The 14758-nt window shown below is 37.3% G+C and overlaps 1 protein-coding gene across 4 annotated transcripts in view; it reads right to left on the bottom strand.

Moving 5' to 3' along the window:
- Positions 1-4373: 4373 nt before the first annotated feature.
- SGK3 (serum/glucocorticoid regulated kinase family member 3) overlaps positions 4374-14758 on the bottom strand; it is a 139266-nt gene continuing 128881 nt past the window's right edge. For all 4 annotated transcript variants that reach the window (XM_025870680.2, XM_025870681.2, XM_073892847.1 and 1 more), the window contains 3 exons: positions 13851-14006; positions 10507-10596; positions 4374-7113 (listed from right to left, as the gene is read on the bottom strand). In XM_025870680.2, the coding sequence (XP_025726465.1) occupies positions 6943-7113; positions 10507-10596; positions 13851-14006 (417 nt within the window). In that variant the 3' untranslated portion in view covers positions 4374-6942. The remainder of the gene's footprint in view (positions 7114-10506; positions 10597-13850; positions 14007-14758) is intronic.

The raw sequence follows: 14758 nt of genomic DNA, 5'->3' as shown, positions 1-14758 counted from the left end.
TTTACTCCTTTTTGATGCTCTTCCTTTATGTAGATCTGAGTTTCTGACCTATGATGTTTTCTTTTTCTCGAAAGAACTTCTTTCAACATTTCTTGCAAGGTAGGTCTATTGCAACACATTACCTAAATTTTTATTTGTCTAAGAAAGTCCATTTCTCCTTCACTTTTTAAAATTTTTTGAGAGAGAGAGAGAGAAAGAGCATGTGCATGTGCATGAGCACGTGCAGGGTAAGAAGCAGAGGGGCAGGGAGAGGAACAAGCAGACCTCACAGAGCACAGAGCCCGATGCAGGGCTTGATCCCATGACCCCAAGATCATGACCTGAGCCAAAACCAAGAATCTGAAGCTCAATTGACTGAGCCACCCAGATGCCCCTCTCAGCATTTTATTTATTTCACTCCACTCTTCTTGTCTGCATGATTTCTGAGGACTAGTTGGGTGTAATTCTTTTCTTTGTTCCTCTATAGGTAAGGATGTTTTTCCTCTGGCTTCTTTCAGGACTTTTTCATTATCTTTGATTTTCTGAAGTTTGAAAATGATATGCCTAGGTATAATTTTTTGGTATTTATCCTGCTTGGTGTTCCTGAGTTTCCTCCATCTGTGGTTTGGTGTCTGACATTAATTTAGGGAAAATTCTGTCATTATTACTTCAAATATTTCTTCTGTTTCTTTCTCTTCTTCTTCTGGTATTTCTATTACACGTATATTACACCATTTGCAGTTGTCCCACTGTCCTTGGATATGGTTCTGTTTTCTTTAGTCTTTGTTCTCTTTGTTTTTCAGCTTTGGAAGTTTTCACTGAAATATCCTCAAGCTCAGAGATTCTTCCCTCAGCCGTGTCCAGCATATTAATAAGCCCATCAAAAGCAGTCTTCATTTGTTGTTGTTTACATCTCCAGCATTTCTTTCTGTTTCTTTCTTAGGATTTCTTTCTCTCTGCTCACAACATAGACCATCTGTTCTTGCTTTATCTATTAGGGATCTTAACATATATGTATATTTTTAGAGATTTTCTTTATTTGAGAGAGAGAGAGAGCATGAGCAGGGGGAGGGCAGAGGAAGAGGGAGAAGCAGACTTCCTGCTGAGCAGGGAGCCCAGTGAGGGGCTTGATCGAGGACCCTGGTATCATGACCTGAGCTGAAGGCAGACACTTAACAACTGAGGCACCCAGGTGCCCCTAGGGACTTTGACATATTAATCATACTTGTTTTAAACTCCTGGTCTGATAATTCCAACATCCCTGCATTCTGATGCTCTTTCTCTTCAAATTGTGTGGGCTTTTGTTTTTGCCTTTTAGTGTGCCTTGTAGTTTTTCTTGGTGGCCAGACATGACGTAGTGGGTAAAAGGAAGTGCTATAAATCTTTTAAAATGTTGTGATACAGTATGGTGAGAGGGAAGTGTTCTATAATCCTTTGATTCGGTCTTTATTTTAGTGATCCTATGCCTCTGGACAAACTTAGTGTGTTTCTTAGTTTTTTCTTTCCCATTAGGTGGGACAGGGTGGCTAGAGTGGACTGAAGTTGGGTATTTCCCTTCTCCCATATGTAAGACTTGAACTGACTAGAGTTTGGTACTTTCCTTCCTGCATATTAGGCTCTGAGAATACCCCTGCAGGTCAGGTTCTGATTAACTAGTTTCTCCTAAAAGTAGAAGACCAGAATGCCCTGGCATATTTGAAACGTGTCCCTTTTCCCCTCCTTCTCCTGGAATCGCAAGAGAGTTTTTCTCCAGTATTTGTGAGAAGCTCCTTGAGCTCTGGGAGGTCAGTTTCACAAAATTGTGGGGATCCCTATGACTGGCTTTCCCTGGACTTTTTCACTTTCAATTGCCTTCACTTAGCCTCTGGCAACTTGCTAATCTAGTTCAGGTTTTCCAACTCCTGCACCGCTCCCGCAGTGGTTGAGTCTCTGCTACAGTAAGTTGCAACTTCTTATATTCACCGGACTCTCCCATTTTGGGGGTAGCAGTTTGCCCTGCGTCCTCCCTTTTCTTCTGTATCCAAGAAGAGTAGTTGATGATTCAGTCTGTTCAGCTTTTTATCTGGTAACTTCCAAGCTCCTTACAGGTGGAACTGGAAAAAAGGAAGTCCCTGTCGTGCATGTACATGGTTCAGGTTGGGCTATTTTCATCTCTTCACCTTTTTCTTTGGCTCCAAATTCCTGGATTCTTTCATATGTAATGTGGTAAAATGTCTCAAATACTTTAAGATGGTAGTATTATGGGTTATCTAAATTTTATTTTTTGTTATATATAGCTTTGTCTTTCAATATTTTTCACTGAGGTATAATTTATATAGAGCCAAATAAATGCACAGCTCTTAAGTGTTAAAGTCATATGAATTCTGACAGTTTTTTTTTTTTTTAAAGATTTATTTATTGGGGGTGGGAAAGTGAGTGCACAAGTCGGTGGAGGGGCAGAGGGAGAGGGAGAGAATCTCAAGCAGACTCCCTGCTGAGTGTGAAGCCTGATCTGGGGCTTGATCCCACAATCCCAAGATCACAACCCTAGCCAAAATCAAGTCAGACACTTAACCAACTGAACCACCCAGGTGCCCCCAAAGCTTTGCTTTTGATATCTATTTGAGGCATATAGCTAGGGTTATCTTTCTAAAGTAAGTAAGTGTTAATGTTCAACATCAATGTATCATTAACAAAGTAGGCTATAATTTCTGTATTATTGAGGCATGAGAGAAAAATTTTAAAAAAACCAAGGCTGTATTAACTACTTTCTGGAAAGAACTGAAAAAAGTCCAACACACTGAGATAAATTAGACCATTTGGGTAAGTTTGTTTCATTGCCCATAAGCTTTCCGGATTCCATGAGTTAACTAATAAAACATAAAAACACTTAAATATTGATAACTCATTCTAGACTTTCCCACAGAAATTAAACTAAAATCGAAGTGTAAATCTCTGCTCCTTAATAACATGAGAACACTGAAAATATGTTAGAAGGAAAAGGATAAATCTATCAGATATATTCCTGCAAAAGAGAATTTTCAGTAAAAACTCTCATGTCACATTTGGACACAAGATTTGTAAAATCACCAAACATGTCTGGCTCTTCCAGTAAGAAGGGTTATATAGAATGATGTGGTTTTTTGTTTTATGCTATTAAAGATATGGTGTTCATCATTTTCAGTACATGTAAAAATAATTTTTGTTTGTAGGATCCTTTGGCTACTTCACTGCTATAAATCACTCTGAGTTTATACTTCTCTGTAGGTGTTTTTTTTTGTGTAATATTGCTTTCAATTATTCTCTATCTCGACTTTGGGTAAATTATTGAAAAGGTACACTTTGAAATAGCTATGTTTCTTGCTGATTTATTTACCTCTGTAAAAATGGACATAATATAAGGAAATAGTAAAATAAGAACTATTTTTGCATATGGGTCCTTTTAACTATTAAGGAATGTGTTTCAAGGATTACAAATGAGGGACGCCTGGGTGGCTCAGTTGGTTAAGCGGCTGCTTTCGGCTCAGGTCATGATCCCAGTGTCCTGGGATGGAGCCCCGCATTGGGCTCCCTGCTCAGCAGAGAGCCTGCTTCTCCCTCTCCCTCTACCTGCTGCTCCCCCTGCTTGTGCTCTCTCTCTGTGTCAAATAAATAAATAAAATCTTTAAAAAAAAAAAAAAGGATTATAGGGCACCCAGGTGGCTCAGTTGGTTAGGCGACTGCCTTTGGCTCAGGTCATGATTCTGGAGTTTTGGGATCGAGTCCCACATCAGGCTCCCTGCTCAGCAGGGAGTCTGCCTCTCCCTCTGACCCTCCCCCCTCTCATGCTCTCTCTCTCTCTCATTCTCTCTCTCAAATAAATATCTTTAAAAAAAAAGGATTACAAATGAATGATTATGCAATATTGGTAAGAGACCAAAAATGCTAAAGACGTAAAAAGTCCCAATTGGAATGCTTTCAGGGAAGTTAGAGAGCAATTACTCTTAATTGTAGGTGAGCAAAGAAGAACTAAAATGGCAGAGAGGAAACCCAGTATTTTTACAGCAGTGAATCCTTTTGGGTATCTGAACAAAGCCATTTAGCACTCCCTGCTGCAAGTCAATTTCATTCATACACAAAACTTGGCATATTATTTCAAGGTAGTCAAGATGCCTGACACTCATCTATGTACTTTTAGGATTTTATAATAAAAGAACAATCACCTTGGGATATGGAATAACCTGTAAAAATCAATAAAAGTAAAAACCAACCTTAAAGGCAAGTGGCAGAAAATCCCACTTTTAAAACAGACTTAACTTCCAAACCACATATATGAGGAATTAAGTCATCAATTTCAAGTTTATTGAAAAAGTCATTCTAATATCACAAGTTTTCCTGTAATACTCACTCCCACTTTTCATACAGTAACATCTGTGTTTTTTTTTAAGATTTTATTTATTCATTTGACAGAGAGAGAGCCAGCGAGAGAAGGAACACAAGCAGGGGGAGTGGGAGAGGGAGAAGCAGGCTTCCCGCAGAGCAGGGAGCCTGATGCAGGGCTCGATCCCAGGACCCTGGGATCATGACCTGAGCCAAAGGCAGCTGCTTAACCGACTGAGCCACCCAGGTGCCCTATCTGTGTAGTTTTTTAATATTATGACTGTGGATAATTACTAGTTAAAGGTAGGCTAAAAGACACTGGTAATGATAAGTTTTTATAGTGATCAAATTTTACAGTAATAAATATTTGAAATATTTAAACCACCTTTTAAATGTTCCATTGCTAAAATTATATCCAAACAGTGTTTGTTGGCTCTGCAAATATCTTAAGTTCAAAAATTATTTTGGCATATAAAAATTTTGAACGGAGAACCTGCTTCCAGTCTCTATCTACATCATTTAGCACCTCCCCCCAGGTATGCTGAAAACTTGTCAACTTCAGTGTGTACTATGCTGTAACAATGGCTGGGAAGCTCTTCACTATACCATATGCAATAAAATAAGAGGTATGGATAACATGAAGAATGTTAGGGATTCTTCACTCAGACCCTTGAATTTATTTTGGCAATAGCCATGAAATGGTTCAACTATTCAAAGGGCATACATTTTTTCCTAAAAGACTTAGCATGCCATGACAGAAAAAATAAACTTGAAACTTGGAAGATGTTTATTCCCTGAATATTAAATATGTCAGCTGCTGATAATCTAGATAATCTTTTATGTGTGTCCAAATATAAAGTTTTATACTTTTATCCCTCACATATACAAATAATTCATTTTTGTAATGACTTTTATAAACTGTCACCAATTTAATTTAAAATAATGACAGGAATTAGATGCTTATTAATCTTTTTGCTAGTTTTATTATACTTTAAGATTTGTATTTCTTGTGATCCAATAAACATCAGCATATTTAAATTTGTTCTTAAAAAAATACAATATTGCACTTTAATTTTTGGCAGTTTAATTAAGGAGTGGCTGAGTAAAAAAAAATCATACAAGAAACTAGTTTTTGTTTTGCTTTATAATAAGCAAAGAACTTTGTGTAAAAGCAGAACTTACAGTAGTGCCAAATAAACCACATATTTACAGTGTTGCTATTACAGTCTTACCTCTAAAGGAAGATTCAGTGTATTGGATGCAAACATTATTAATCTAACAAAAGTACACCCCCCTCCCCCCATTTTGCTGAACATTTTTAAGCCAAAGGGTATGTGAAATGCTTTTGTGATTCCTTTCTCAAGAGAAAATACATGGAAAGAATGCTTGTTCCTGAAGCATAATAAGTTGGTCCCTAAACTTTCATGATGTTTCCTACATGACTTGAAAAATTTCTTCTCTAAGAAGCTGAATTCCAAGGCAAGCATTCTTTTTTAGTTTTTCTGTATTCTCTTTTATAATGATAAATACACAGTTTGTTTTTAGTATGATTTTAAGGTCAGTTTCCTGTGCTTTTTCTAAGACAAAAAAGATACTGACATTGCATCTGCCTGAATCATTTTTAACTTTTGTTACACTGTAGTGAAATATATATACTGACCAAGAATTTGCTATTCTATTTTTTATATTCCCAATTAGGTAAATACTCTAGAAGGCTCACTATTTTTCACTAATAACCAATTAGAAAGACAGTTTGAACAGCTTTTTGCAAAAGCAAATACCGAGATTTAGGCCTACTTAACAACATAAAAACCAGAAAGAACATAAATAGAACGTATTTGTAATATAAATACATGACACAGAGACATTCATTTTTGGCACCACCTAAAAAAAAATCCAGTAGTATTTTATTACCCTTCAGATCTTTGGGAATATTTTAAACTTTCTAACTATTAAGCCTTTACTTTTCTTCCAGAGAAAAATAATTCACAAATTTGAATTGGTATTTCAAAAGCAATGGGTCTCCTTTTGTTATTTCTTAATTTGATCTGCAGAATGAACACTTATTCAAAGTGTTAACTCACAGCCCATGTGTTAACTATGCTTTTACATTTTAATCCTACCAAGAACTGATTATGTCAAAGAATGACTTATCATGGAAAGATGTGGTTTCTTCTTAAACAACCACATACCAATTGCATAGTTCTGATCTGAGAACAAAGGTCAAAGTAGAGAGTTACAAAGGCATTAATGTCATGTTAACCAAACTGAAACAGGCTGTTGAAAAATAGTCTGTCTTGGGTAGATGTTAGTGTAAACTGAGGGGGGAAAACAGTCATTAGCAAAATGTTTTCTTTAAAAATAGGTTAATGCTGAGAACAATAGCTTTTAAAACTCTTTAAAAATAAGCTTAATAAACAATAATAGAAATTTTAATTCAAAACTTAGCTCTTTGAAATGCCCTATTTTCTTGCATACAGCAGAAAATACATTTTTCATAGTTTTTAACATTACATGTAAAAATGAGGCACTAGTTAAACATATTTGAATATATTCACACAAAGAGGAGTTTCAGTCTCATCTGTAGGCTTATATTTGCTCAATGGTTTCTGGATGGCAAACTGTTCACAAAAATAAATCTTCTGAAGGAGGTGCGTAAGAGAAACCAACGAATGCATCATCTGCCTCCAGCACACTGGCGTTCACTATAGAATAGTCAGAAGACACACACACAGAATACGGAACTGTTTCTTCCGTAAATGCTGCATCAAAGTTCCTGATATCATCTGGTCCTGCCTAAAACATCAAAAGCATATTATTATTCACCTTAGCTTGTTTTTCACTAATTTAGTCTTTCATTAAAACCACTTCATGAATTTATATATTTATTCCTGGCAAGTTTAGATGTCTTCCTACTTCACCATTTCTTTGAAACAGTTTCTGCTTTTCCTTTCCAGAGTTTACTATTTAGGTGAGGTTATCTGTCCTTCTAGCAAAGTTCTTGTTGGAAGTGGGGGGAGACAAGGGTGAGGTAAGCTAGCATAACAGAGTCCTTACCTATGGTAACTTGAACCTCAGGCCCTGCAACTGACCCCCTCTCTCTCTACCCAGCACCACCTCTAAGTTTAGAAAAGGAGTCCAGGTAGGTTTTCAGGATGGCACTTTTCACTTGAGCTCCCATCAAATGCTTGCCCATCTAGTTTCTGTACTCTGGTTAGGTGAAGCCTTTTGAGGAGAATAAAGGGGCATTAAATAAAACTGTGCTACAGAGGTCGTTAGGCATTTGGCTAGGACACCTTAGCTGTAGAGGCCTAAAGAAGCTGGGAACCCGGGAAGTAAAGCATGGCAGCTTCTTGATGGAAGCGGTTCTTCGTCTTCCTTTACAAATCTGGTACAAACTACCGCACTTTCCCCTTCTGACGTATTTGCAGATAAAAACTGAGACACAAATCCCAGTGACTCACTCTTAGAACTCATCCCTGAATCTCTAGGTTATCTCTGCTCTAAGCGGGAGGGAATCCTTAGCATGTCTAGGTCGGCAAGTCTAACTGAGGTGAACAGACAAGGATCCAAGGCAGGTACTCTAAGCCAAGGATACAGTTAGCCTGGTAGGTCTATAAACAGCAGAGCACAGACAAGGGAAACCCAGAATGCTAGATCCCTCAATATGAGAAATTCCTCCACAGAGGAAGAAGAATGCTACAAGTTGTATTTATGTGTATATATAAAATGTCATCAAATTCTTACATGGAACCCCAGAAGCATGGGCTTTGGAATAAGACTAAGCTTTGAATTCTGGCTATGAAATTTGCTGGCCCTAATTTTTTTTTTTTGCTAGCTTTAATTTTTTATATAAATTATCCTATCTCTGTTTCCACTCCTGTAAGTAAGAATACTACCACCTACCTGTTAAGGTGTTGTGAGGATCTGATGTGTTAATACACAAAATTCCCAGAATCTGACATGTAGAAGGTGTTCAGTGAATGATGGCAAATGTTCTTTTACTTGACTTTATAGATATTTTAGGAATGCTCTTAGGGCTCATGGCTAGTACTGACAGGGATAACACTGTATTGCTTATGTTAAGAGTGAGGGAAGGATCTGTCTTCGAAGAGCCCGAGCTCAAATTCTAGTTCTTTAAACTCTGGGAAACTTATTTAACCTTTTCTGTGCCTAAGTTAACTCATCTGTAATATATGGAAAATAGCAGTACTATTTCATAGAATTGCTGTCAGAGTTAAATAAAAGGATGCAAGTACTGAGAACAGAGTAGGAGAACGTCTACATTAACATCCTCTAACTTTCTGATCTTTATTAATCCGTTAAGTGGAAAATGGTAACCTATTAGAGTTTGTCAGTGAATTTGAACATCTTTCCATATATTTAAAAGCCATCTGTATTTATTTTTCTGTAACTGCGTATTTTGTGTCTTTTGTCCATGTTTTTACTGGTCATTGGTCTTTTTTCTCATTGACTTGTAAGAATGCTTTATGTGCTAAAGAAATCTTCCCCAGTTTGTTATTTGCAGTGTTGTTGTTTTTTTTTCTTTCTTACCATGTAGACATTTCTAAATTTAATGTGGCCAAATTTACCAATTTCTTCTGTGGCTTCTTGGTTGTGGATCTTGCTTTAAAAAATTTTATTAGTCAAAAAGAGTGGGGATCCAAATGGAGGTACTGACTCTGAAGTCAACATTGTTTCCATTTCCAGTACTGCTTAAGAGTACCTAACTCTTTAATGTGCCTGATGACATATTTATTTGAGCTAAACTAAACTCAGTAAGACTTTCAATATAAAAATAAAAATAAAATAATTTTTAAAGGTCCTAGGTTCTTAGTGCAAACTCTAGAAATTAGGGACAGAAACTGTCCTTAATGGAGTCACTTCTGGATAAGCTATATGAAATAAGGCAATCTACAAATATTGTTAATAGGTGTACAGTGTCACACCTATTAAATATTACTAGTCATAAGCTATGCACTGAAACAAACCTTTAACAAAATGAGTAGACTAAGTAATATTTTCCTGAAGCAATTTCCTTATTCTGCACTAATTTACTAAAAAAGTATGTCATGAATTTCACAACACCAAAACACTTTAAATAAAGGAAAAAAAAATTCACCTATGATCCTGCAACCCCAAATCAATCTTGGTTTATATTATACTCTCTCCTAGTCCTTACCTGTTATTTTTACTGCTATAATAACACGTCACAAAAATTGCCATGTTTATTTTATAGTATAAGGACTGTCATGTTTTTGTTTAACATTATAAGGATTTTCTAAGTGCCTGCTCATTTTTACATTTATTATTATTACCATTCACTTAACGAGAAAAGGCAATCGAGCATAAGAAAGCATAGATAGAATAGTGATTTTGAAATGCACAGATTTGAATCCTTGCTCTGCTACTTTTTAATCCAGCTATGTGGCATCTCTGACTTTCCATTTCTTCATTTATAAAATATGTATAATAAGAAGGACAACAACGGTAGTAACTTGGTAGCATAAGGAATAAATTACATATTTTAATGCATAAAAGTATATGCCTAAAGATATAGCCATCAATAGTAACATCATTATTGGCCTACTGATGATTATTAAAAATTTCCCTACTGTTCTGTATTTATTTCCCCAAATTTTCAACATCGTAACATTGTAAACAGATCTTTGATGAAACTTTCCTTTAAAAAAAAAAAAATCTTTAGGTAAAATGTTTCCATCAGTTGATTTAACAAGTCAAGCTAACATGAACATTTTATTTTCCAAAAAGGTATCTAACAATTCACAGTACCATTAATGTTTGCCTGTGCTTGGTTTTGTATCATTCTAGAAAAAAATGTGCATTAATGTTACTTAAAATGTTTGTTGATTTATAGGCATGAGACACCTCACTTACTTAATTTGCATCTTTTTTTAATCTAATGAGCTCATCCCTTTTTATACATGTTCCAAAGAAACACTTCATAATTACTATGCTAAAAGATACTTTTACCAATGTAATATAATTTTACTGGTCATCTTGAAGTTATCAGTGCACTAGATAAACCCCGAGAGACATATTTTCAAATAATAGTACTGATGATTCAGTTTCATTCACATTAGACTTTGAGATCTATTGCTAAAATTATGATGAGCTACAGTTCTACATTTCACTAGTTCAGAAAATAAGATGTGGATAGACACTTACCACATTAGGATTGAATGGTGGTGGAATCCTCTTTTGCACAAGATCAGTCCAGCTGAGTGATTCAAAAAAAGGATGATTCTGAATTTCAAGCTAGAATGTTAAAGAAATACATAATTTTTTTTACTAATGTTGAAAAATACAATTAAGTACTCACTGAATAATTATATGAAGCCAAACCATTACCACTTTGTCCCTCAATAATTCTTTTTAGGTACATGCTAATGGTATTCATGCGGCAAGATAGTGTAGTGGAGAGACTACAACCAGAGCAGACAGGACAGTTATTCAGAATGACCAACCTAAGTTATATCCTCTTCACAGTCATAGTTTCTTTGTAGGTAAAATGGCGTTAACATTTGTCTTAGACACTTCACATGCAATTTTAATGACTAGTGAAAAATATGGAAATAAAAGAGATATGAAAAGAATAAGGCACAAGGTGCCTGGGTGGCAGTCAGTTAAGCATCCAACTCCTGGTTTCGGCTCAGGTTGTGATCTCAGGGTCGTGGAATCAAGCCCCACACTGGGCTCTGCGCTCAGCACAGAGTCTGCTTAAGGCTCTCTCTCCCTCTCCCTGTGTCCCTCCCCTCCGTGCTCTCTCTCTCAAATAAATAAATAAACCTTAAAAAAAAAAAAAAAGAAGGCACTACATAGGCACAAAGGATTGTAATTATTATCTGAATGGGAGAGGTAAAAAAGAAGTTAGGTAAGAGAGTTTTTTTACACACTGGGGTAGAGGTAAAATCAAACTGATAAGTTATCGTACCAAGAAAAAAAAATTCTATTCTGGGTTAGTATGATCAAAGGCTGGCAGAGTATCAATTCCAGTTATTTTCCCTGCAAGGTGACACAAGCGTGTATAAAGTAGGATCCAACCTAGTTTGGTGGGTCTAAACAGCCTTTTTGGAGATGAAGTAATGTTTGATCAGAGGTGTGAAGGATGAGCAAAAGTTAGTCATATAAAAAATGAGGGGGAGAACATTCCAGGCAGAATACAAAGGTCCTGAGGTGGCAAAGAGGTGAGTTTGATCAAGAAAATGAGTCAAATATTGTTGCATTACAGGAAAGGATTGGGACTGTCACACAAGGGGAAGCCTGAGAGGCAAAGAGGTCAGATCATATTGGGTCTACATTAAGAATTTCGGATTTTATTCTAGGATTATGAGAAATCATGAGGGAGTTCTAGGAATGTCACAAATATGGGGGATTTTTGGTTTGTTTTTTAAGACCGCTTGGACTGTAACAGGGAAATGGACTGGAAAGCCATGAGCAAATGAAGGAAAAATAGCTATTGTTGTGGCCAAACACAAACTCAAAATGGTTGGGGTGCCTGGCTGGCTCAGTTTGTGGAGCCATGATTCTTGATCTCAGGCTTGTGGTTTTGGGCCCCATGCTGGATGTACAGATTACCTAAAAATAAAGTCTTTAAAAAAAAATAAGTTGAAAATGGCAGAAAAAGAGTAATCACAGTGTGAGTAGAAAAGTGTGTGGTTGTGGGAAAGATTTAGGAGGCAAATACAACAAGATCTGGCTGTCTGTTGAATATGACAGGAAGAACGAGAAGTCAAGAAGGACTCAGATTTCTGACCTGAGGCACACAAAAGGGAAATGGCAGGAGTTTAATTTTGAACATGCTATGTTTGAAGTTCTCTCAAGAAATCCGAAGGGTGGTGCCAAATAGGCATATATCCCATTGTCCCGAGTTCAGAAGAGAGGTCTGGACTGGAGTTATAGACATGTGAGATGAAGACATACAGAGAACCAAAGCCACTGGGCCAATTGAGACTGTCCAGGAAGAGAGCGCAGAAGAAGGAAAGAGGGTTTAGGACAACCACAAGGAACCACAACACTTAACCATCAGGTTGAAGAAAGGAGTTTACACAGGACCTTACGGAAGAGGGCCCAGAAATACAGAAAGGAAAGCATGAGATGACTGTGGGATCTTGCGGAAGCCTATGGAACAAGAGTGTTGGAAGTTTATTTATTCATTTTTTTAAAGATTTTATTTATTTGTCAGAAAGAGAAAGAGAGAGTGTGAGGACAAGCAGGGGAGCAGCAGGCAGAGGGAGAAACAGACTCCCCACTGAGCAAGGAGCCCGATGTGGGACTCAATTCCAGGACCCCAGGGTAATGGAGTGAGCCGAAGGCAGATGCTTAACCGGCTGAGCCACCCAGACATCCTGAATTTGTATGAGATTTAAATGAATTTAAAAGTTCATGTTCCCTGGGGCACCTGGGTGGCTCCGTTGGTTAAGCGTCTGCCTTCAGCTCAGGTCATGATCCCAGGGTCCTGGGATCGAGCCCCGCATCGGGCTCCCTGCTCAGCAGGGAGTCTACTTCTCCCTCTCCCACTCCCCCTGCTTGTGTTCCCTCTCTCGCTGTGTCTATGTCAAATAAATAAATAAAATCTTTAAAAAAAAGTAAAAGTTCATGTTCCCCAATAGTTCATGAATTTACTGACATGTGAACATAACACCAGTGGCTACACAAGCAATTTAATTACCCTTTTTTTAAGGACTTATTTTTTTATTTTTATTTTTAAAGATTTTATTTATTTATTTGACAGAGAGAGAGAGACAGCGAGAGAGGGAACACAAGCAGGGGGAGAGGGAGAAGCAGGCTCCCCACAGAGCAGGGAGCCTGATGCGGGGCTCGATCCTAGGACCCTGGGATCACGACCTGAGCCGAAGGCAGACGCTTAACGACTGAGCCACCCAGGCGCCCCATAAGGACTTTTTATTTTTAAGTAATTGCTACACCCATTGTGGGGCTCAAACCCACAACCCCAAGATCAAGAGTCACACACTCCATTTACTGAGCCAGCCAGGCACTCTTAATTGCCCTGATTTTTTAAAAAACCAAACAAACCTGTAGATTCTATAATTACCTCAGGGAGGTGTCACCAAATTCTCAGAAGAAAAAATTTTATTAAATGTTAGTTCAAGGCAAAATGTATTACCTCATGCAGACAGGAGGCATATTCAATAAATTCTTAAGTAAAATGATTTAAAAGGTTAGGTAACCAAAAAATGCATGCCACACATTTTTTAAAAAGAAGGGAGGAAAATTCTTATAAATGAAAATCAAATAAATAACAGGGTGAGAAGGCAGGCTGTGAGGGGTGAAGAGGAGAGGCTCGAACTGTTACGAAGATCAAATGAAAAGCCGCCTGTGCAAATGCTTCAAACACTATAAACACTGGTGAGAACTGCTGGGACAAGCATGCTTCTTTTCCATGGTGCTATTTAAGAGCTGTATTCGTCCCAGTAAATGCCACATAAAATAAGAATTTTTCTTCAAATCTTAAGCTTAAATAAAGCAGATACTGGGAAGGATGTACATACAAAGTCTTCTTTGGCACCAAGTCGATTTTGCCTGTCTTTTTCTAGGAGTTCTTCCAGAATGGACCAGGCTGTGAGGCTCACTCCTGGCCTCAAACTTAGGGGCTTGTGAAGAATATTGTCATACATTTCAGCAACATCTCGGCAATAAAAAGGAGGCTGGCGGGGGGAAAAAGGAAAATAGTGTTAATTAAGCTATGACGAAATAGGGTTAAAAGAGTGGATTTGGCCTTGCTCTACAGGGATCAGTCTGGGTCTGGACAGTTCTAGAAATGCACAGGTCTTGTGGGCACATGTACATCTGCAGTGTGGTCTCCAATGTGAAGAGGGTTTAAAACCCAGCACCATGTAGAGCCCAACATGTGTTCACTGAATGTTCAAGAATACGCTGCAGACAGGTGTAAACTGTGTAAAACTTCTAATAGTATCTGCTTTAGAGAAAACCACCAACCTCATTAGAAGCATAAGGAAAGAACTACTGCACACAGAGATTCAACACAGATCAAATATTAAATAATTTTTTGAGACTTGGGAATAAATGAATTAAAACAGAGACTTCCAGTAGAGATGGAGACATGAAGATAGTGCTCCTTCCTAAGTACTTTGGGTAATAACAGCATTACGGGTACACTGTGCAGAATTACAATTCACAGCCTAAGCCTTGTACAGCTTCAACATGAGGATTAGCCAGTTTATTGTCGAGTTAATTTTTAAACTAAAAATAATTTTTAAAGTTAAGGCAGTTATATAGCCTGTCACTTTCTTTTTTACAGGAAAGCAAAACATTTTTACTTTTTAAAATCGAACTTTATTTTTAAAAAGTTCATGTGTCATTAGTGAAATCTATGTTTCAAATGTTCCCTTTTGAATCAACTGCATTTTATATACAATGACAGTATTTTCCACTTTCA

Source organism: Callorhinus ursinus, unplaced genomic scaffold, assembly GCF_003265705.2.
Source record: "Callorhinus ursinus isolate GAN/ISIS: 27379988/994484 unplaced genomic scaffold, GSC_fseal_2.0 scaffold5, whole genome shotgun sequence".
NCBI lineage: Eukaryota > Metazoa > Chordata > Mammalia > Carnivora > Otariidae > Callorhinus > Callorhinus ursinus.
Note: the sequence above shows the minus strand (reverse complement) of the source record. Positions and strands in the feature narration are given on the sequence as shown.